Source organism: Phaethon aethereus (assembly GCF_964289735.1).
Source record: "Phaethon aethereus genome assembly, chromosome: 3".
Lineage (NCBI taxonomy): Eukaryota > Metazoa > Chordata > Aves > Phaethontiformes > Phaethontidae > Phaethon > Phaethon aethereus.
In genome coordinates, this window is record NC_138576.1 from 62,953,481 (window position 1) to 62,978,056 (window position 24,576).

The following is a 24,576-nucleotide window of genomic DNA, read 5'->3' on the forward strand; positions in this document are numbered from 1 at the left end:
TGACCCTCATTTAGGATATAAGGAAGAAGAATTCAGCTGGCCCTCATACCTAAAGGCATGCAAGGCTCAAGCTGCTCCTAAATCATTGTTTGAAAACCAGAATGCAGTAAGTACTCGGTTGTTACTAATGGTGTGGAAAGTTGCTTGTATGCTCATGTATGTGGTAGAATTCCAGCACATTTCAGTGATGGCAGACTTGGTACCTGAAATTTAAAATAAAAATGTTTACAACAAATTCGATAACCATCTCCAGTTCACCTCTGCAACTGTGATCTATTAATTTTTTACTAATCTGTTTAAAGATCTGATCTGGCACATTCAGAAATGGTATATTAAATTAAATTTAAGACTTGTTGTTAGTACTGTGTCTCACACCATAATGTTGTGGAACAAACATTGTCTTTCAGAGAGAGTATCTAAGACCAAGTTAAAACCAACATTTTTAATTTTAGCAACATGCTTAGGGCTTTTTTACTTCATAAACCACAACTCTCGGTGTTTGAACATCTCTCTCGTCAACTAATTAGGCTGCTGCCACTCTGTTGGGGCAGCTAATTGGGAAACTCAGAAATGACATGAATATATTGATTGTGGACACTGGGGAGATTTCTGGATTTATAGTGTTTATTTTCAGTTAAATGTCTTTCTCTATGTAGACAGTGATTCCATCGGGATTTCGAGTGGGGATGAAGCTGGAAGCCGTAGACAAGAAGAACCCGACTTTCATTTGTGTTGCTACAGTAACAGACATGGTGGACAATCGTTTTCTGGTTCATTTTGACAACTGGGATGAGAGTTACGACTACTGGTATGATGTTTTTGTTTTGTATCCTAGTGAGACATATTAGAAATGTGTTAGCTTTAAGCGCTATTTTCTGTGATACTTTCCAGACTGTCGATACAGTTACCATACCAACTTTTGCTAGATTTGTGATCATGGCCACCAAAGTGCATCTCAGTGACAGACTGGAGAAATCAAATTCCCCATGTCAGGTTGCACGTAAAAAATTTCCAGAGATTCTACTAAATGAGCGTTCCAATGTGCTACTACATCCGGAGTTGTGGATTAATTTCTCATTTCAATTACATCCTATGGTTTAGTGAAGAATATACACCATAATAATGTGACTGATTGTACTTGGAATTAGGTTTACATATAGTTGTAACTTGGAAGAAAGGCTGCATTTTCTCATAAGGTTCTTGAACCACTATGTTGTTCAGACCAAACCTTAGCAATCTTCTGTAAGGCGTCAGGATAGTGGCAAAACCTGGTTTTAGTGTTATGTGTTCTACATTCCTCTGAAAATTGGGATCCTGGTATCCTGACCTGTGTTAGAGATGAACTTTCTGCATATTGTATGGTGGAGGGACTTTGTGTATCTATATAAAAAGTCAGTGGGTGGAACAGGACATACTATGAGCATAAAGATCCTGAAGGAAATTCAGGCTTTGGCTGTCACAGTGCAGGTTTGTATTTGCACTTGCATCTTATTTTGGCAGATCATTTAGGCTAAAGTTATATATATCTTACATTCTTTGAAGAGTATGTTACTGCAGAACAGGTAAAGCATTGTAAGCCTACATCTTGGATTCTGTAGTGGCAACTTAATTGTATAGCTGAGGCTGCAAAAATAAATGGAGAAAGTTTTCTTCATCCATATTTGATGACTGCTTAGGCACTGTGTCAATGAGAAAGATGTGAAATGATTATGTGATTTCAAAACTTTGTGAGTCCATCTCTTGAAATAGTAATTGTATGGGCTACATGACAAATAAACTGCAGGAGAACTACATTACTGAAGCATCAGTGAACAGGCATTTTGGTGAGGTCAGGGACTGAATATCAAGATAATAGGCCATATGGGTCAAAGGCCAGAAAGATTAATGATTATTTCCATGAAGAAGTAACAGAGAACACACATTTCTTCTACAAAGCAGCAGGAAACTGGGGACTGGGAAAAGGTATTCAGAACTTCCTGGTATTTGAATGCTCGCTAGTAACAGTTATGCCATTAATTAATAATTAAGTCAGCAGTTAGGCAAGGCTTTTAGGGCAAACAATACAATACAACCTGTAGTTTGTTTAGAGGTAGCATAAGTATCTCTCTAAAACATTGCACTGTGTAGCAGACAGGCTTGTTAGTATTCCCATGTCAACAGGAGTTTTGTCCACCAGACTTCTCAGAAGAGGGAAAAGCAGTTTTTAAGTACATAACCAGGCTTTACATCTTTGCAGTCATCATATTCTGAAATGGGTTTTCTGAATTTCATATGTAGAATACATGAAATAATACCTTCTTAAAGGATGAGGGAAAATTGAAGTCGGAAATGTATAGGTTTTTGAGAAATCACTGGAGCTGTATTTATACTGAAGCCAAGCTGAAGATTTGTTCTTTTGGTGAAATTGTAATACCTTTCTGGAAGGAGCAAGAAGATGCTACCAGAAATACTGTGCATGGAAATGAAATTTTGAGTGGTGTGGCCTACTTCTCTGCATTGCTGTGATTGAGAAAAAGAGTGAATAGAGGAGGAAGGAAAGAAAATGGGAGAAAAGAACAGCAAATGAAAATAGCAGTGGAATGTCTGACCAAAAGAGAGTCTGAAAATGCATCCTGAATGCATTCCATTTACATTTTCAATTTTAGATACCAGATTTTCAGGGGCCTTAAAATATCATAGATGCGTAAGTTTCACATCTACCAACTGGTTTCTGCAACTAAAAATTAAAAGTTCTGTTGGGATTGCCCAGAGCAGAGCTTCACAGTTGCCTTGCGCCTGCATCTAAGCTTGAAACTCAGAATTATAATGAAGGAGAAGTCATGTATTTAGTGTATGTAATTGATTATTTTCAAACAAGTACCTTTTTTATTCTGTTTATCTTTTGTGATTTAGTTAGTTTGAGTAGATTGAACTTTTTCCTTGAGGTTAAAAATTCTTTCCTTTTCTTGGATAACTAAAAGACAGTTTACTGATTTTATTGGACTTTAGGCAACAAATCTATTACCATCGCCTAAGCTTTTTTAGGTTTCAGGCTTTCAGCCTGAAGATGCTCCTCCTGACTTTTCCCTGAGCATTAGAAAATACATTAACAGTTGAAAATAAGTACCTGGCTCGAATTAGTCGTTACTACAGCTCTTTAATGCATAGTGGTGATACTTTCAGTGTATTAAATCCCATTAAATTGTCCTTTGGCAGTGGCTTTTAGAAGGAAGAAAAGTGAAGGAAATCAACAGATCTAAGACTTACGTTAAAGAAGGAGCATTTTGACTTACACTACACAGGCCATCAGGTCCTTTCCATCTGTCCCATCTCTTTTGATGAAACAAATAATACTTACTTGAGAGCCAAAGGCATTCCCTCTGAGTGGAATTTCCAAATTTTCTTAAGGTTGACTGAATCTGGAAATAGCATTTGGGAATCTTTGGGTATGTCTGAACTATGAATTAACTACAGGTCCACACTGGCTTTCAGTTCTCCATTCTCTTGCATCTGTTCTGCTTACACACAGATTTACATCGCCTCAGCTTCCTAATGGTTTTGTGACCAAACCCAAACACAGCCAGAGCTTGCACAGGAGGTGAAGCTCTGCTAGCTTGTTGCCGCTTGCCTAAGGGATAGATGGAGCAATGGCAGCGCTGGACGTGCTGAAGCCCAAACTCACTGGGTCAGAGGGTTCTGGCCCTTATCCACAGCTTGGTCTGAACTTCCCCGGTGGAGAAGGTGCTACAGTCAGCTGTTGGGATCAGCTTACCAGGAGTGTGAGAAAATACAGTGTCCCATGCTGTCTGTCTTGCATAGAAAAAATGATTCAAAAGCGCCTTGTGAAGACAAATCAACTTTTGATTTTCTGAACCATTTTCTGAGCTGTGTAAGTTCTGGAACAGGCTAGATTTTGATGTGAGGCCAAGTAAGAGGCCAGTTCTGCTCTCCACCAGTATCTGCTGCTTTGCTAACAGACAAGTCGTTAAAAATCTGCTGCTTGTTTTGGTTTTGAGATAATTAACTTTGCTCTCTTTGAAAGAAACAGGCTTTTTGAAGGGGTTACATTATGCCAAAAAGAAGATAAAACAATCTTAAAGAACTGTGAGCCACAGTGCATGGTTTTAACTATTTAAGTGGATAATGGACCAGTATCTGACCCTAAAGTTCTAAATTTTTATGCAAATCACCATGCAGCTCTTTTATCAAAATTTAAATAGAAAATACGGTAATGTGGCTTGCTATTATTATGCTATACCACCTCTGGACGCATACCATAACCTCATGGGCCAAATTTTGGGAAGTCCTGACCTATAATAATACCAGCTTTACACTTGTCAGTGATGAAGTATTCTCACTTATGCACTAGATGGGGCTGCAGGATGGTTTCTGTGTTTTTCTTTCTTTTTTTTCCTTCTTTTTTATGCACGATTAGATGACTGACATCTCACAATCAAGAAGTTGCATAAATAGCATTCTTATGGGCTTAATGTGTGTATAAGTGGGTTTTTTTATAAATAGCATTTCATTACAGATTATATCTACATTTAATAAAGTGAAAATCAAAATACCAGAAGGTTTGTTTTCCCAAAAGGGAAAATCAGAAATTATTTCAAAGCAGAAAATGAGTACAACACATACAGCTTATTTTAAAGAAAATGCCAATGACTAAATAAAAACTCTGTCCAGATCTTGAGGTGGAGACCTAATGGGAAAATATTTTTCTGAAAGAACTGAATATTTGGTTTTTTAACATCTAGCATTATCATCCATCTCTCTTGATGTGAATTTAATGAGCTGTATATATGAAACAGACTTTTAGGAAAAACTAACAGGACAACTGAAAGTGACCAATAGAAAAATACTAAGTCTTCTTCCATATCTGAGTCTCCAGTTGGGACATGCTTTGCTGCTGTGAGTTAAGGGTTGTTGAACTACTCACGTGTTCCTTTCATGTGGAGCGGTGCACGCTCTAGGGGCTCACATTGCCAGCTGCCCTTGGCTTTCCCTATTGCAGAACTTCTTCCCAGTCTTTTAAATAACATAGCTGTTCCCTGCTTTGATGTTTTTGTAAAATGTAGTTAAGCTGTCTGTAACTCGGTGGAGCTGCTGTTTGGTCTGTCCCTCTGCATTGTTCTCTTACGGGTTCAGCCTGCATGCTCTGCTGCTTCAGCTTCCTGGGTTAGCTTCAGTGTCCAGTATGGAAAATAGATATCTTTGTCTGCATGTTCTCACGTGATGGAAAGAATGGATCACAAGTGGCATGAATTCTGTGGACGTTATAATCTTGCTTTATTAGTTGAGTGTGCATGTATCACCACTCTGCTGCTTGGTGGAAGGTGGTGGTGCTCTGGCACAGTCCAGGGGTGGGTCGGTTTGGAGGTGCAAAATTCTTCAGCTCGTGCTAGTGATGGTAACCTTTTTTGGCCTAGCAAGCATCCTCACAATTCATGGATCATCATGTTTTATGAAGCGTGTGTGCTGGGTGATCTGCCTTCTGTTTTGTAACAAAGGAGACAAAAAGCTATTGGATGTGGCAAATTGATTGTGAAAAGCTGGAGTAGCCTTTAGCATTCCAGCTGACAAGTTTTGGACTTAGTCTGATAGGCTATTATTGTTCTTCCAAACTGGATAATATGTCCATGAAATAACACACGTTAAGGCATAATAGTTTTATTTTAAATTTTGTGACTTTTACTGATCTCTACTTTTTATTGCTAAATGGACTGTTAGAAGCTAAAAGGCTGTGTGAAATCAGTAGGTAAAGATGGGCTGTATGACCTGGTTTTGCTGGAACAGGGATGTTTTTTTTCCTGAGGCCACCATGGTTACAGAAGTTTCTTACAGGCTCATGTGTAATGACTGGGCTTTTCTTTTCAAGCAAATCAAAATGTTGTGGGTTTTTTATAGTGCTATTTTGCAGTGCTGTGGTGTGTAGCACTTGTTGCTACGTGTTCTGTGTTTAGTCCCATTGCTGTGATGTCAGAGCATCTTCTAGGAGTGCACCTTGACATGCATGCAAACATGACTACATTGCGACATACCTTGGTCACTTGCTTCTTCTTGAATCTTCAAAGCAAGAAGTATGTGCAGTGGCATTTACTTTTCAGATTTTTATAAAAATGTATGTTCAAACTATGCTTGAAAAAGCAAAACAGAATAAGTGCATTTAGAAGGTTTGTCCTGATAAGTGTTTTTACACATCTATGTCATTATTTTAAGTATATTACTGGTAATACCTAGTGACTCATGAGCATGGATCCTGTTTCCAAATTTAACTCAGGATACTTTTGAAAATAATTTGTGGACTTTACTCCAAAACATTTCAAGAAGTAAGAGGATATGTCCTTCCAGTACAGATGGATTCCTCATCCATGTAAAATTCTTCCATGTAAAACTCCAACTTGAGAGGGATAGAAAAGAGAAGTGCTGCCCCCCTTGCTTGTTAGCTTCTCTTCACAGTTACTGTAAAGAGAAAGGAAGAGGACAGAGGGAGTGTGAAGCAGTCACCTCTTCCCTGATTTGTTTGGGGCAGAGCATTTCTAGAAGTCAGATGCTGTCATGGTTCAGCATGACAGCCATTCACTAACTCCTCCTGGCAGTTGGGATGAAGGACAGAATCGGAAAAAAGGAGCACAAATGCCGAGTTTTAACAGTACAAAATTATCACAAAAGTCTTTTTGCTTCCTTTTATTAATGGCAACTTCAGTGATTTAGAGAGTACCTAGTGTGATACTATAAATACAAAGTACATACAGTACAGCTTTATATATTGTGGTAGAACAAAAGATGGTATTCTTGAAGTAAGCTGGATCCTTTTCAGAGCCATTACAGAGTCTATCAAAGGTAGGTTTTATGTGCTAGAAATTTATCTGTTTGACATCATTACAAAGAAATACTAGCAGACCTGTTTCACACATAACAATCAGGGAGAGCAGACTCAGTGTTGAGACATTTTGCAGTAGTAATTCTTGGGGTGAGGGGAAAGGGAGAGAATACATGTTATTCTCCAGCCTAAAGGTCGAGACATTGACTTCAGAAAGGGATTAAATAGAAACTGGATTACAATGAGTGTTTCAGTATTTTATGCAATGGTTATTGTATATGAAGTACATGTCTTCGTGCATTGATGCTCTCTGCTTGTCGTCTTTGCTCATTAAATATATTTGAGGAGTGTTTGGGAAGCAGCATTCCTTCAGCAGGAGGGAGAGATGGTGTTTCTATCTAGACTACCACTTGTCTACTTAAGTTTGGTTTCTTGATCCCTCCTTGGGGAATAAAGGCCTTAGGTACTTCAGCTTACCCAGGCTGCAGTTTGTTGGTCTTTGTGGGTCTTTGGAGTGAGTAAGGCACTGGGCTCATGGCCACTGGAAAGATGGAAACGCTGATGGGATTCTCCAGAAGTGAGAGTGCGCATAACTGGGAATATTTAATGTCAGCTACTGAAGTGCCTTTAGGGTTAGGAAATAGTGGGAGAGAGCGCTAGTGCACTGTAATACTGGATTTATCTAACTAAAGAAGAAATTAGGTGGGACAGGCTTCTGAGAGAAGTGAGGTCCCTAAGGACACATCTACATGGGAATTACATGGTTATACATGACTTCGCAGCTAAATGGCGGCAAACAGTATGCATGCACTGTGTAGTACAGTGCCATGCAGAGTAATGCTAGCATTTTGTGTCAGCATGATGTTCCTTAGTCACCCTGACTACGTAACTGCTATCTTCTTTAAAAAGCACTGTTAATTGTTCAGCCAACTCAAAAACAATCATTAAGTATCGATGCAGACATAGTGATGGTGCATGTTTCACAGCAGAGTCTGATGGCTTTTTACTTTCCCTGTAATCAGTCTTGCTTTTTGCCTTTCCTAATAATATTCAGTAATAATATAATAATTACAGTATATACATTACATATTACATACACTATATGTTATATTGTACACAACATGTTATGTTGTGAAATAATATAACAATTTGTAATAAAATTTTATAGTTATATGTAGAATTGGATGTCCAAACAGTTCTTCTGTCATCTGCATCTATATCGATTACATTTTCACAGTGTGTGTGATTTTTTTTGTATTGCTAACAGAACTTGATAGCCAGCACTCAGTGTCTCTTTCTACTAAGCACAATGCAGCTGAACCAGTGAGCCCAGTGAGAGCGATCTTTCCTTGCTTCGGACAGATGCCAGCACGTCAAGTGTAGCTCACCCTGCCTCTGTTAGTCTTTTGTGGTTCTTGTGGCGTGCCACAGGCTACAGCACTAGTACAGAAGTTGATGCACATGACAGAAAGTATCAAGGAAGTTGTTAGTCCCTTGAGTAGGAGAGTTTAATCAACTTTTTAGAGCAATTTGCCATCATGGATCACTGATTAGTTCTTGATTCTTTCAAGAAGTTTTGGGCCTAAAATGCTTTTTTATGCTTTTTTGCTGACAGTTTTTCTCAGATGTACTTTGCTTATGTGCTGCTGGGTTATAATAACATGCTTATAGCTCAATTCAAACCACTCACAATCTGGTTTTGAATTTTTACTTGTTATTGACAGTGTATTGCAGTTATGCATGATTTTCTAATCTGCCTCCAGGTGCAACTTGGATCATTAATCAAGGTCTTTAAGCTTTTGGTTTAAAGTTTCACTCCTGGCATTGAAAAAAGCCATCTGTCTTTCATGGGATTACTGTGTTCTTGCAACCAGTTTCTACCAAGAGTCTCTACATGTGAATTTTTCAGGTCCAGCATTATAGCTAGTCAATGGAGATCTACCATTGACTTAAAGGACGTGATTTTTTGATCTTCCAGTGAAATTGTAAATAAAGCCTTATGCTACTTTAGGTTGTAACAAGTCTGTGTGAAGTCATAGAATCATCATGGGATCATAGAATCGTTGGGTTGGAAGGGACCTTTAAAGGCCATCTAGTCCAAGCCCCCTGCAATGAGCAGGGACATCTGCAACTAGATCAGGTTGCTCAGATCCCTGTCCGATCTCACCTGGAATGTTTTCAGGGATGGGGCATCTACTACCTCTCTGGGCAACCTGTGCCAGGGTTTCACCACCCTCATTGTGAAAAATTTATTCCTTATATCCAGTCTAAACCTACCCTCTTTTAGTTTAAAACCATTACCCCTTGTCCTATCACTACAGGCCGTGCTAAAAAGTCTGTCCCCATCTTTCTTAAAAGTCGCCTTGAAATACTGAACGGCTGAATGAAATGCATTCATATCTTCAGGTTATGTTTGCAGTTTAAGTGTAAGTTGAAGATGTCATCGGTTATTTGGAATTTGTTAAATCTTTTTTGTATGTCATGTTTTCTAAACATAATAAATAGGCTCTCTGAAGAACTGCATTATAAATTCCCTTTTTTCTCCCCCTCTTCCAGGTGTGAGGCAGCTAGCCCACATATTCATCCTGTTGGATGGTGTAAAGAACATAAAAGAACTCTCATCACCCCACCAGGTTGGTATGTTATTGCTCTGAAAGATTTAAGGAGGTTATAGTCAGCTAGCAGCATTAAAGCTTACAATAAGCTTATTGTTACCTTTCCTGAATTATTCTTTCTGTAATTAAGAATAGGTATTTGGGGAGTTACGAATTTTTTTAGAGGACATAATATATTAAAAGTAGAAGTACAATAGACATTACGTGTTAAGTATGCACATGTGTCGTGGTTTAGCCCCAGCCGGCAACTAAGCACCACGCAGCCGCTCGCTCACTCTCCCTCCCACAGCGGGACGGAGGAGAGAATTAGGAAAAACCTCGTGGGTTGAGATAAACACGGTTTAATAGGACAGAAAGAAAGAAGGGAACAATAATGATAATACCAACAAAGGAATGTATAAGAACAAGTGATGCCCAATACAGAAATAGCTCACCACCCCGTGATCGACAGCCCGTCCCCGAGCAGCGATTTCCGCCCCCCCGGCCAACTCCAGTTTATGTACTGGGCATGACGTCGTATGGTAGGGAATATCTCTTTGGCCAGTCTGGGTCAGCTGTCCCGGCTGTGTCCCCTCCCAGCTCCCCATGCACCCCCAGCCTGCTCGCTGGCAGGCCAGCACAAGAAGCTGGACTGTCCTTGACGGCTCAGCAACAACCCAAAACATCAGCACATTATCAACAGTTCCTCATCCCAAATCCAAAACACAGTCTCACACTAGCTTCTGTGAGGAAAACCAGCTCTATCCTGGCTGAAACCAGGACAGTATCCACCCCTTATTCCATACCATTTACGTCATGCCCAGGTCCTATACTTTTCAATACATTCCAATTATTCATTATTACTCTTCCTGTCCTGTAATATATACACACAGATATCACTCTCTTAGTCCATGGGCCATCACTTAAAATGTCTATGAAGTTCAGTCAGTCCATGACTCTGGGCTTCATCCATCATAGCAGTCTCTCAGGGCAGGGGAGATGGTATGTGGTGTTGGATTGTCATCTGGCACGGTCCATGTCCATGATCTGCAGGTCGAAGATGTCAATCTCAAGGGATTTGTTGGGCGCAAGCTGCTGAAGCCAGTTCTGGTTTCATCACTGGTGCACGTTGCTTGGTTTCAGTGAAGCTCATTCTTCATCAATCTGGGTGATTCTTACTATAATACCATTGATATGGTAGATAGCAGCCATAGTAGTAATGTCATTCTGAACAATTAACATAATACAATTCAAATCATTGACCGTTTTCACCCAAAATCAAGTCTCCTTGAGGTACACATCGGACTTCCCCATCCTTCCGCATTACCCACCAAGTGCACCCAGGTCCCTGGGCAAAGGCAATCCCACGAATGGGTTTGCCTTTTCCTAATGCAGGAGTAACCCAGACTGTCTTCCCCAGCATGTTTCTCACATGCACCACAGGGACTTTATCCCCTTCTACAGTACGTAGAAGTTTTGATTGGGCAGGGCCGGCTCTATTAGTAGATCCCCTAGTGTTGACTAACCAGGTGGCTTTGGCTAAATGTTTATCCCAATTTTTGAATGTCCCATCACCCATTGCTCTCAGTGTAGTCTTTAACAGTCCGTTGTATCGTTCAATTTTTCCGGAAGCTGGTGCATGATAGGGGATATGATACACCCACTCAATGCCGTGCTCTTTGGCCCAGGTGTCTATGAGGTTGTTTCGGAAATGAGTCCCATTGTCTGACTCAATTCTTTCGGGGGTGCCATGTCGCCATAAGACTTGCTTTTCAAGGCCCAGGATAGTGTTCCGGGCGGTGGCATGGGGCACAGGGTATGTTTCCAGCCATCCGGTGGTTGCTTCCACCATGGTAAGCACATAGCGCTTGCCTTGGCGAGTTTGTGGAAGTGTGATATAGTCAATCTGCCAGGCCTCCCCATATTTATATTTCAACCATCGTCCTTCATACCAGAGAGGCTTTAACCGCTTGGCTTGTTTGATCGCAGCACACGTTTCACATTCATGGATAACCTGTGCAATAGCATCCATGGTCAGGTCCACCCCTCGATCCCGAGCCCATCTATATGTTGCATCTCTTCCCTGATGGCCTGAGGTGTCATGGGCCCACCGAGCTATAAATAATTCACCCTTATGTTGCCAGTCCAGATCCACCTGAGCCACTTCAATCTTAGCAGCCTGATCCACCTGATGGTTGTTTTGATGTTCTTCGGTGGCCCGACTCTTGGGTACGTGAGCATCTACGTGACGTACTTTTATGACGAGATTCTCTAGTTGGGCAGCAATATCTTGCCACAATTCAGCAGCCCAGATGGGCTTGCCTCTGCGTTGCCAGTTGCTCTGCTTCCATTGCTGCAGCCACCCCCATAGAGCATTTGCTACCATCCATGAGTCAGTATAAAGATAGAGTACTGGCCATTTTTCTCGTTCAGCAATATCTAAAGCCAGCTGGATGGCTTTCACCTCCGCAAACTGACTTGATTCACCTTGTCCTTCAGCCACTTCTGCAACTCGTCGTATAGGGCTCCATACAGCAGCTTTCCACCTTCGATGTTTGCCTACAATACGACAGGACCCATCAGTAAACAGGGCATATTGCCTTTCGTTCTCTGGCAGTTCATTATATGGTGGAGCCTCTTCAGCACGCGCCACCTCCTCTTCCGGTGATATTCCAAAATCTTTGCCTTCTGGCCAGTCCATGATCACTTCCAAGATTCCCGGGCGATTAAGATTTCCTATTCGAGCCCGCTGTGTAATAAGCGCGACCCACTTACTCCACGTAGCATCAGTCGCATGATGCGTAGAGGGGACCCTCCCTTTGAACATCCAGCCCAGCACCGGCAGTCGGGGTGCCAGGAGGAGCTGTGCTTCAGTACCAACCACTTCTGAGGCAGCTCGAACTCCTTCATATGCTGCCAATATCTCCTTTTCAGTTGGAATATAGCGGGACTCAGATCCCCTATATCCTCGACTCCAAAACCCTAGAGGTCGACCTCGAGTCTCTCCTGGTGCCTTCTGCCAGAGACTCCAGGTAGGGCCATTCTCCCCGGCTGCCGTGTAGAGCACATTTTTAACATCTTGTCCTGCCCGTACTGGCCCGAGGGCTACGGCATGAACTATCTCCTGTTTGATTTGTTCGAAGGCTTGTCGTTGCTCAGGGCCCCATTTAAAATCGTTCTTCTTCCGGGTCACTTGATAAAGAGGGCTTACAATCAGACTGTAATTTGGAATATGCATTCTCCAGAAACCCACAACACCCAGAAATGCTTGTGTTTCTTTTTTGCTAGTTGGTGGAGACATAGCTGTTATTTTGTTGATCACATCCATTGGGATCTGTCGACGTCCATCTTGCCATTTTATTCCTAAAAACTGGATCTCTTGTGCAGGTCCCTTGACTTTACTTTGCTTTATAGCAAAACCAGCTTTCAGAAGGACTTGAATTATTTTCTTCCCTTTCTCGAAAACTTCTTCTGCTGTGTTGCCCCATACGATGATGTCATCAATGTATTGCAGATGCTCTGGAGCTTCACCCTGTTTCAGTGCAGTTTGTATCAGCCCATGGCAAATGGTAGGGCTGTGTTTCCACCCCTGGGGAAGTCGATTCCAGGTGTATTGGACACCTCTCCAAGTGAAAGCAAACTGTGGCCTGCACTCTGCCGCCAAAGGGATCGAGAAAAACACGTTAGCAATATCAATGGTGGCGTACCACTTATCTGCCTTTGACTCCAGTTCATATTGAAGTTCTAGCATGTCCGGCACAGCAGCGCTCAGTGGCGGCGTGACTTCATTCAGGCCACGATAGTCTACTGTCAGTCTCCACTCTCCATTAGACTTTCGCACTGGCCATATGGGGCTGTTGAAGGGTGAGTGAGTCTTGCTGATCACTCCTTGGCTCTCCAGCCGACGAATCAGCTCATGGATGGGGATCAGGGAGTCTCTGTTGGTGCGATATTGCCGCCGGTGCACTGTTGTGGTAGCGATCGGCACCTGTTGTTCTTTGACCCTGAGCAACCCCACCACAGAAGGGTCCTCTGAGAGACCAGGCAAGGTGGACAGCTGTTTAATTTCTTCCGTCTCCAAGGCAGCTATACCAAAAGCCCACCGGTACCCTTTTGGGTCCTTGAAATACCCTCTGCTGAGGTAGTCTATGCCCAGGATGCACGGAGCCTCCGGGCCAGTCACAATGGGGTGCTTCTGCCACTCATTCCCAGTTAGGCTCACTTCAGCCTCCAGTACAGTCAGCTGTTGGGATCCCCCTGTCACTCCGGAAATACAGATGGGCTCTGCCCCTATATGGCTTGATGGCATCAGGGTACATTGTGCACCGGTGTCCACTAAAGCCTTATATTCCTGTGGGTCTGACGTGCCAGGCCATCTAATCCACACAGTCCAATAAACTCGGTTGTCCCTCTCCTCCGCCTGGCTGGAGGCAGGGCCCCTCTAATCCTGCTCATAGTACTCGTTACCCACTTCTTGTAAATAGGAATCAGAAGTCCCTTCAAGAGGATCAGAGGTGAGATCAGCTCTTCTATTCTTTCTGGGAAGCTGCCCACTGGAAAGTGGAGCGACGATTTTCCTCGAGGAACCTGAACCCCCTTTTGTAATTGTTTTTCCTTGCAGCTCGCGTACTCGTGCCTCTAGGGTCGAGGTAGGTTTTCCATCCCACCTCCTCATGTCCTCTCCGTAGTCACGCAATTGAAACCACAGGGTGGCTCGTGGTGTGTATCCTCTATATCTTCTCTCTTGAACAGAAGAGCGCTTACTCCTAATGGCTGAGACACTGGTCCGTATGGGTGGAGGGTAGGGCATATCCTCTTTGAATTGCCGGAACTCTCGGGACAGTTTCTCTATAGCAGAGACGCAGGCCCGTAGGGAGGAAGAGAGACTTTCTTTGTATTGCCGGAGTTGGCCAGCCAAGGGTGTTCAAAATACTGAAAAATTATTGTGATGAAGGAGGAAATGTTATGATAGAGGGTATCAAAGGTACCATTCTGCATTTCCTCCATAAAAAACCTTTCAGAGGCAGAAGTATAATTGCTAATCGTCTCCACAAGACTGTAGCCAAAATACAGTAACGGCTTTAGTACAGAGCTCAGATGATACCACATTAAGCTCAAGGTCAGTGCTCTAAAAACAAAATTCACAGGCGAGACATTACTAATCATTGCAGAGTACAGCAGCCCGCAGAAACCAACACCGATCCTTAACATGTACAGCAAAGACGAGAGCATGATGCAAATCAAACTGATATTGTGACCTGCAACCGTTATTATCTCAAGCCTCGGGCCCCACGTTGGGCGCCAAAAAGGACTGTCGTGGTTTAGCCCCAGCCGGCAACTAAGCACCACGCAGCCGCTCGCTCACTCTCCCTCCCACAGCGGGACGGGGGAGAGAATTAGGAAAAACCTCGTGGGTTGAGATAAACACGGTTTAATAGGACAGAAAGAAAGAAGGGAACAATAATGATAATACCAACAAAGGAATGTACAAGAACAAGTGATGCCCAATACAGAAATTGCTCACCACCCCGTGATCGACAGCCCGTCCCCGAGCAGCGATTTCCGCCCCCCCGGCCAACTCCAGTTTATGTACTGGGCATGACGTCGTATGGTAGGGAATATCTCTTTGGCCAGTCTGGGTCAGCTGTCCCGGCTGTGTCCCCTCCCAGCTCCCCATGCACCCCCAGCCTGCTCGCTGGCAGGCCAGCACAAGAAGCTGGACTGTCCTTGACGGCTCAGCAACAACCCAAAACATCAGCACATTATCAACAGTTCCTCATCCCAAATCCAAAACACAGTCTCACACTAGCTTCTGTGAGGAAAACCAGCTCTATCCTGGCTGAAACCAGGACAACATGTATGCTGCTTTTAGATGTCTGTCCTTGAAGGATACCCCTTGGAATCTGAACAAATTTGTATTTTTGGCTGAATGTATTCACTTATTCTAAGACTCACATTGTGAAAATGCTGATAAAACAAATTCCAAGTGTGTGAGATTGTTGTATGAGAAAAACATCTTCATGTGAACTAAAAAACATCTTCATATGAACTAAATATGCAAGATAATGGGTTGATGAGAAGATTGCCTTACGTGATCAAAGAATCAAATTTACAAGGCTCTTTGGAAGGGATGAAGACAGAAGAGAGATGATAGAGAAGAATGAAAGTGTATTCATCAGTACGAAACATAAGATGACCACTGTTTTTCAGGACTGTTGTGTATAGCTGGATGATCTAAACGCTCTGTTGCAGAAACTGCTATCTGTGGTCTGAGAACATGGAAAATGTTAATTGGTTAAAACCAACTTTGACAGAAATTCTAATAGCCAGCAATCCTGAAAAGTCATAAGCAATCTGTCTGTCAGGAGGTTAATTACAGCCTATTATTCAGTGAAATCCCTTTTAAAACAAATCAGAATTCTGTTCTAGATTATGAATCATAATGTTTAAACTTCCAAGTTAAACTTCTAGTGCTGATTAAAGGTGGACAGGCACTGCCTTTTCTTTAAAAGCAAAGCTGTCTTTGTATTTCTTGCATAAAGCATTTGTAAACATGACACTTTCAGAGAAAGGCAGCATCTTCCTTGATGATGTCTGTAAATAATTCTTACAGTAAATGTCCAGACTATTTTTTTAGAACAAATGTAAAACAAATTCACTAAAAGAATAGCAAGTAGTCAGGTGTGCTCTACTGTGGTACAAAGCTATCACTGGTTAGATTGTGTTTGGCAGCAGATTACTCTTTGTAAAATACAGGATTACGCATATAATACTTGAATGAATTTCTTGAATTTAAGTGGACAGATTTTTCCAGTCCACATTATTTATTTTCTCATATCCAAAGCAATTGTGACTTTCTCTGCTAGCTACTCAGTATTGTGTATGAGAAGATTGTTGGGTTTTTTAACCTACATGGTGTATGTGTCAGAGACAATTTAGAATAGCCTTTCTTGTAATTATTTTCTATATCTGAAGCATAAATCAGAACAATATTATAAAAGTGTGAGGCATTCTGTAAATTAGCCATCAGTTTTGGGTTTTGCACTGCAATGTTTAATTTTTCTCATGTTTCTGCTGTGCTAGATTATCCACATGCTAAGCATTTTTCTTGGGAAAGGTATTTGGAAGAAACCAGTTCATTACCTGCACCTGCAAGGGCTTTTAAAGTGGTGAGAAAATGCTTATATTTTTTTCATGCTTTTAAGTGCATATAATTAGTGAGTTAAAGAGGAGAATACATATATGGTGTTCCTGTGTTTCCAACTGTATCCAGTTAATTAGTTGCATAATAGGTGGTTTATTTTTATGCAAGTTTGCAGTTCACTGTTAGAAATCAGATGATTATTATTATAGATCACTATTACTTTATTATTTTAATCATTATAAATGGGACTAAATGCTACAAAATATTACTAATGGCAGTAATTTTCCGTAGCAAATTACGTTCTAGTTATTGGAAGTAATGAGATAGCTACTGAGTCATCATCATATATTTTGAACATATGTATTTCTAACCGTACATTTTAAATGGTGCACTGAATACAGTGAGAATGTAAAAATGGTTGTAGGAGGTCATTCTGGTTGCCCATCTAGTCCATTGTCTCCGGCAGTAGCCAAGAGAGAGTTTGTATTTAATAGTCTTCAGTAGACTTTCTTCTGTGAGCTTGTGACTAGGGCACATGGGCAGCATCCAGAGGCAGTTCCCCAGTTGAACTATGGTGTTTGTGGGCCACATCCTTTTCTTTTAGCTTTGTACTTGCTAGTTTCTTTCAGTGGCACCCGTCTTTCATGAGCTCTTAGGATTTCAGTGGGGAAGGTGGACTGGTCAGAAATGCAGAAAGGTTATTGCTGTTAGGAGCCAGCGTCAGGTGGCTGGGAGCTCCCAGCCTCTTGGCCTCACAGCGTGCTGAAGCTGGTTTACCTCAGTTTTTCAGAGTCACTGATTCTGAGTAACACTTTGCTAAGAGCTGGATTAACAAAAGCAGAAATGTGGTGCTTCAGCAGTTCCTGGGCTCAGCAGAGCACCAGACTTTATTACTAACCTTCAGTTTAACGCTCCAAAATGCATCTGGCTTAATAATGTGTCTCAATCTTACGTTCTCGGAGACAATACTGGGAGCAAGGGTTAGGAAAGTATTTGGTTATATCTGAGAGGTATAGTCCTTGGCAGAACAGTGGAGGGCTGTGACCTTGAGTACATCAAGCTAAAAGCAAATGTTTTCTTTTTCTCTCAGAGCATCCATGTTTAATTTCTGCCCCTGGGGTTCTGAGCTGAACAGGGCACACTACAAGTGTGCAGGCATTGACAGCATTAAATGGGGAGAGCGTTGGCTGGCCTGGTTCAACACTGTTCCAGAAACCATACTACCAGAGATCAACTGGGTGTAGGTCCCAAAAGGTGACTTAGATAAGGCCATCTGGCTTTGAGGATGGAGAGGAAGGAGAGCTTGACTGCATGGGGTTCAGCTGTGCACTGTCTTTTGGTTTCACAGCCAGCGAAAATCACCTCCCTGTTTTCTGTACTAATACAATGGTAACCATATTAATGCTAATTGTGATAAACAGTAAGAAAGCAGATTTAGTGGGAATAAAATGCTGATTATGTTGGATTTTGGGTGAAGCCTTCCTGAGACAGTCACAGTATTTTATATTGTATTATGGGAGAAAATAGAGTTCTTAAGCTGCATCTGAGGGAAAAACACTGATGTTTTGGAAAGTCTTAGGAGGACAGACAGGTTATTTTCCTAGAAATTTAGAATTGAAAAAAAATAACATATCTTCTGCATATGTTCCTTTAAAATGGAAATAATTTTTGCTTTAGATTTCATAGCTGTAGATGGCAAAGATAAAATCTGATACTCATAACAAAGACACCTTTTTTGCCAAAATAATACTACAAAACAGGTATGTGGTCCTGTGTGTTCTGAATGAGTATTTACTCTTATACTGTGGATTAGTTATGCTTTCAATAGGAGACTGAAAAAAAGAGTTTGAGTCACAAAGTGAAAACACGTACTAAAAAACACAAATGTGTTTCCTGTACACAATTTCATAGACATTTCTGCTGGTTTGTAGTATTTCATTCAGTACTGGATTGAAACTGTAGGCCAAAATCTCTGGGAAAACTTTTCTAGAGAATTGAGGAAAAAGAACAACTAATTTAAAATAGACATCCCTACTTACTTGCTTGAATGGCTTGAAACCAGTCCATTCCAGGAGAACCTGGAGTCCCAAAGTAGTTACTTTATTCCTCTACTTTGATAACACTGGTTTGAATTATGTTTTTATGCTTGGATGGGGGGGGGGCTTAATTTTTGAGAAAATTAAGGCAGAAAGTTCTTGTATGGATTTCATACACTTTACAATTTTATGAGATTTTTGAGGTTTTCTTCTCTTTCAAATAATACTGTTCTTTTTTTCTAGAAACCTTCTCATGGCTTTCAGAAAAACATGAAACTTGAAGTGGTTGACAAGAGAAACCCAGTATTTATCAGAGTAGCAACTATTGTAGATACTGATGATTATAGAATAAAAGTAAGTTTCTCTGTCTTGCTGTACTATCCTGCTTGAGTGACTGATGAGTACTTTGTAAAACCAAAATCCTCTAGTTGTAAAATTAAGGACATGAGGAAATGAGTCATATTGCTGAGTCCTGCTAACCTTTTGCTCATTCTTTTCACTGATTAATGTGTGTATAATTCCTTTGGAATGGGTTGTTGTATTATCCTCTTGGTTGTATTTGCTGACATAGGTAATTAGAAAGCAGAGTTGAATATGTTGGGAAATTACTTTGGGAATAGTTGATGTGAGACAGTTGCCTACTCTATCAAGAAATGTGATGATTTAATACCAAGTATCAAAAGGCTGTTATAATATTTGTATTAGGGCCTATAAAATATTTGGCCTGGGTTAATTGAATCTGTCTCTATAAAATTCCAGGGAGAGGAGAGAGATGTGAGATATGAAAAAATAACCCTGATCTCTTGTTCCTTGTCAGTGACTTCTTCAATTCTGAAGTTTATATTAATTATGGACGTTAGATTTGATTAATCTCAGATAATGTCTTTTCCAGCAAATGCATTTTTCCAGAAGTTGTATACTTGAATAATTTTTCTTTTACTGTACGGAACCAGTTTACACTCCGAAGCCCTTAATTGTTAGAAGGGCTAGCATATTCCAGATATCCACTTAGATGGATATGAAGGGTACTTGTGTTTGCAGTCTGTACAGACTTATTAGGCATACCTGGTATTTCAAGCAGGAATGTAGCTGACATTTCATTTTGAATCTGAATTAACTGGTGGTAGGGAGTCATCAGAACTAGTATCTTCACACCTACACATTTTCTATCTAAACTTTTAAGTTGGTCATGAAAAAAAACACCCCAAAACAAACAAAAACCACCCTTCTCCAGTCTAATTTATTAAAATGACAGGATTTGTAACTTCTAGGGTGGTAATTTGACTCTAGCATATGTTGAAAGAGCTCTGTTCATATTTATCTGTGAGTACGTGCATAAGAGATGTGAGCTATTTACTAGTACAGAGGTCAAGTGAGATTTGGAGATACTTGGTTTTCACCTGAAAAAACTGCATATGTAGCCCATACTGGTGCTTTTCTGGGCAGTAACATTCTCTTCAGTTTCAACTCCTTATCCTGTACAGTCTGATTTTAGTAAAATTGTTACTTGTATGTTGGGGGGATTTGTTTGGAGGTTTTTATGGATAAATGCAATTTTTTTAGTCCTTTGCTTACTGCTCTGTTATTCTTAAATCCTGTTCAAACAGGAGATTAAAAAATGTTTGAATTTTGGGGTTTTTTGAGAGAAAAAAAAGGTAGAATTTAAGTATTAACGTGAGAACTAAACTTGTCCTGCTTTATTCCTGGGATTTGAGCCTGATGATACAAGACATAGTAAACAACCAAATGACACCTCTCTCTTTACTTCAGTGAGAGTATGACTGGGTCCAGAATCCAATGTACATGTGTTTTCCATGTAAGTTTTCTTAAAGTGCCTTCTGTAATGGACATGTCATTTTTAGAGATTACTTAGGGAAACTGGTTTTATAGAGAATTTTTCTGATCTAAAGTGTATTGTTCTCCTTTTTGATTTTAGGTCCATTTTGATGGCTGGGATAGTATTTATGATTATTGGACTGATGTAGATAGCGCTGATATCCATCCTGCAGGCTGGTGTACAAAAACTGGACACCCTCTTCAGCCCCCACTTAGTAAGAGAAAACACATTGTAATGTAATGATGTTAAAAGGCATGTGTACTGTGCTATCTTCTTCCCTGCCAGTGCCATCCAAGGAAAAGTAGCAACTAGGATATGCAAAATAATGTAAATGTGACATTTGGTGCAATATCAACAGTCAGTAATTAATCACTTTTTAGTAGATAGCTTTATGGACCCTTACTGTGATGGAAATAAAATGTTTCTCTGTATGCATAAGAACCACAGTCAAAACTTGAAGTAATGATAAAGGTCTGTTGTGTAAAATCCTGGCCATCTCAAAGCCAATGATGAAACTTCTGTGGCACCCAGTAGGGATAGGGTATCACTCTTAAAATCTTCTATCCTCATCCTCTTGAAGGTTACTGTGCTTTATAGCTCAAAGGAGTCCAGACTACACTGAGAAGGCACTCCTTTCAAATGCTGTGGCAAATCCTCAAAACCAGCTCATTTCCTTTTCTTCTTCAGCTGAGCAAAGAGGGGTTAATGTGCTCACATTGAAGATAAAGCATGGTACCAATAATAAAACTGTATTTACTGGCTTTCACTCTCTGGGGATTTTGTTTTACTTGTTGAAGTGGGAGATCTGTCATAAATGAGACTGAAGGTTGCAGGGAGAAGAGACTTTTGTGGTAAAGATAACCCTGCCTATGCCATTGTGTTTCTGGATAATGGTAGTGAAATGACCTTAGCCAAACTTCGAACAGATGATTTTTAATTGACTGCTCTTGTCTGAGATTGTTTTATATTGTGACTCTGAGGTATGGTTTGCACAAGTGCTGACTGTTCACAGCTGTAACTGAGATGAGAAAGAGCTGTGCTTGGAAAATAAAAAATGCTGAGCAATGCCAAATACTCTGAAAAAATTAAATGTAAAATAACTAGGATAAGGCGCACACAGATTGTGTGAATGTGTTACCTGAAAATCTCAGTACCTCAATTCAGCATTTCTAAAATGTCAAGAAGAAATGTTTCCTGTCCAGAGCATGATCAGGGTATATTCGTTAGTTTTCTGAGCACTGCAGTGGTACAGTGATGACTGCCTGTTAGGAAGTTAATCATTCTGCCTTCAAAGCAGAGTCTGAATAGAGTGCTGTAAGTGCCAAAGCACAAAGTGAATGATGAGAAGAGAGGATGCTGCATATCTGCTTCTTAATCTGACGTGTGTCCTGAATGAAGGAACAGTCCGGTGGGAAAAAGTAGTCTGTGGCCACATAAATAAATTATATCATATGGCAAAAGAGCTGAATAAGGTTGCAACATTTCTATTACCTAAGATTTAGGGGAAAAAAAAATCACAGCCTAGGTAGGAGTATAAAATACGTAAGTTCCTTTTGTTGGAGACCTTAAAAGAAACAAAATACAGATGCCCGTCACATACAACACGTCATCTCCTCTAGGTGGTGGTGTAGGAGGCACTGTTCATCGCTTTTAGGATGTGACTGATGGAAGTGACTTTTTGATACTAGTTAAGCTACAAAAACAAAGATTGGCAATGTGGCAAGAGGGAAGATGACTGTCTATTAAATAGAAAAAGAATAGTTAACTGTACAAATACTATTAAAATCTGATGATTACTGAATAATATATTCTTCTAACAATATGACTTTGTATTACCATAGAATATGGTATAGAATATAGAATATTATGAAAATATTAATATTGTTTCCAAGTAAGTTAAAGTGCATTTCAAGCTTTGTGAAAGTGTTTCAGAAGGAGCGAAGAAAATATTTTGCAAGAGACAATATTTTTTCCTCAGTCAGTAAGGTAGTCCTTTTAATGATGTGGTCCAGATCCTTGACTTTAACACTAGCAGCTTTGTGCGGACGCTGCACTATGTTAGCAATATTAGTCTAGAGCAGTCATCATTATAGTCTTATGCTCCCCGTATTTACATATTCATAGATGTAGTGAAGTCATCATGATGGATTATGACCTTTTTGATAGCAGTTAGGGAATTAAGAGCCATGTATTGGTGTCGATTTTAATACTGTTTCACAGTGACGCAAGCAGCAGCTTCTTGCATAAATATGGACAACCAGCTGCAGCTCTTTTAAAATGCATTTTTAGAGAGTTTGAATTTTTTAAGTGAAGAGAGAACGTTTGTAGGGAGCTTATTTTTGCAAAACCAGAGCATCGGTGAAGCAGGACTTCCCTTTACAAAAGCGTCCCTATTATGTTAACTCTTCCTCTGAGTCCACTAACTTGTTACGTTATAGGCATCCATTTTGCATAAAAGTAGAAAAGAGAAAATTCTCTGTTCTCTCATCCATTATACCATTTTAAAACCTACAGAAGTCTTTGGACTTCAGTGTAGTCATAGTGTTGTAACATTAACATAGTTGGGACATTTGTTTAAGAATGCTTTTGGACTGTCCTAATTGTAATAATTCTAGGAAAAATTATTTAAATAGACCTTTTTGTGTCAGTATTGTTATCTGTAGGGGGAGATAGACGTTCATATACTTTTCAAGTAAAACCAGTACTAGAGAGACAGTGCATGTTTGCAGATGTGCAGCGGGTGTTCTCAGTTCCATATACTGGAGTCTCTCTCTCACTTGCTATGAAACTATGGTTTATATACTATGTTTGCTTGAGTGTCAAAGCTAGTTTTGACAGCTACATGCTTTAATGTCTCTGCCGGCATCATTGTTAGAGGTTGATGAACATAGACACATAAATTCAGATAAGTAAAAATGACAAAAATCTCCGGTTCTTTTTGGTAGTGTTTTCAGCCTTTGTTTTCACATCTTGTTCACTGGAAAACTTGAGCTAAAAATGGAGAAGGTCAGTACCCATTATTAACAGACCCCTGTCTTCAGGAACAGCAGGGTAACTTACTTTATCTGTGCTCTTGCAAAACAACCAGGCTCAAACTACATGCAGTTAATACGAGATAAATTTGAAGTCATACAGTTCCTCCAAGATTTGCATTCTTTATATAGATGTAGCTTTCCTGTAGAGATTTACTCACACAGAATAAAATTATTTCTCCAGTGGATTAGGTCGTTTGAATCTCCATCCTGCTTTTGCAGAATGCATTTTTAAAGTACTTTTTAAAATTTATTTACTTATTTCTTCTTTGTGTTTAGTATGATACTCTGGCATTCCTGCGTATTTATATAACTTTAAAAGATTAGGTACTTGTTTCTTAATCTCATATGTAATTTCCCCTGACGTGCAGGTCCCTTGGAACTGGTGGAAGCTTTAGAGCATGGAGGGTGTCCCACAGCAGGGTGTAAAGGAGCTGGGCACATTAAAAGAGCAAGACATATCGGCCATCATAGGTATGTGCTATATAACTGTAATTTTATTCTTTCAATTGAGTGATGTAGGCACATGATGTTTTTCATTGTTGTTCACAAGAAAACAAGTCCAAGCTGCAAAAAATTAGGAAATCTTGTAAACCTGAATATGCAGTGATTTCAGTTGCCATGGTGAGCATGCTGAAATAAACATTAGCAATCTGTAACTTCATTTCACCAGGGTGTGCCGAGATAAGATTTGTCAAACATAATTTTTTGTCACAATTGATAGATTCAGTTACTCTATATTTTGTTCCTATGAGGCTTCCCTGGCTTGCTGTTCAGATTGCAAAATGTTATAGACAGATATGTATAAAGCAATAACTTTTGAACCTTTTGAAATATGAGGTCACTAATGTTATTATGGCTTGGATGTTTTTGTTCTGCATGGTTGGTAGGGGTGAGGATTTGCTTATCGGCATGGAAAAATGCTAAAAAGGAAATTCCCATCGATGTATTCCCAAATGACAGCCTGAACAACTTTCTGTTTGTACCTAGTATTTCTAAAGACGTTTTTGTTGAACACCTTCTGAAATGTAAAACAGAAATGTGGACAGCCCAAGTTGTCCTTGAGGAGACTTGACATAGGGAGAGCAGCAGCATGGGAGAATGGAATGGGGGACAGAGAGACAATGA

General features: G+C 40.3%; 1 protein-coding gene across 1 annotated transcript in view; it reads left to right on the forward strand.

Annotated features, from left to right (window-relative positions):
- Window positions 1–24,576, forward strand: part of L3MBTL3 (L3MBTL histone methyl-lysine binding protein 3) — a gene marked incomplete at its 3' end in the record, with an annotated part of 82,642 nt that overhangs the window by 37,571 nt on the left and 20,495 nt on the right. Inside the window, exons 9-15 of the mRNA XM_081998391.1 lie at window positions 15–106; window positions 657–808; window positions 9,362–9,438; window positions 16,483–16,568; window positions 18,823–18,933; window positions 20,516–20,630; window positions 23,820–23,922. Coding sequence (XP_081854517.1) covers window positions 15–106; window positions 657–808; window positions 9,362–9,438; window positions 16,483–16,568; window positions 18,823–18,933; window positions 20,516–20,630; window positions 23,820–23,922 — 736 coding nt within the window. The remainder of the gene's footprint in view (window positions 1–14; window positions 107–656; window positions 809–9,361; window positions 9,439–16,482; window positions 16,569–18,822; window positions 18,934–20,515; window positions 20,631–23,819; window positions 23,923–24,576) is intronic.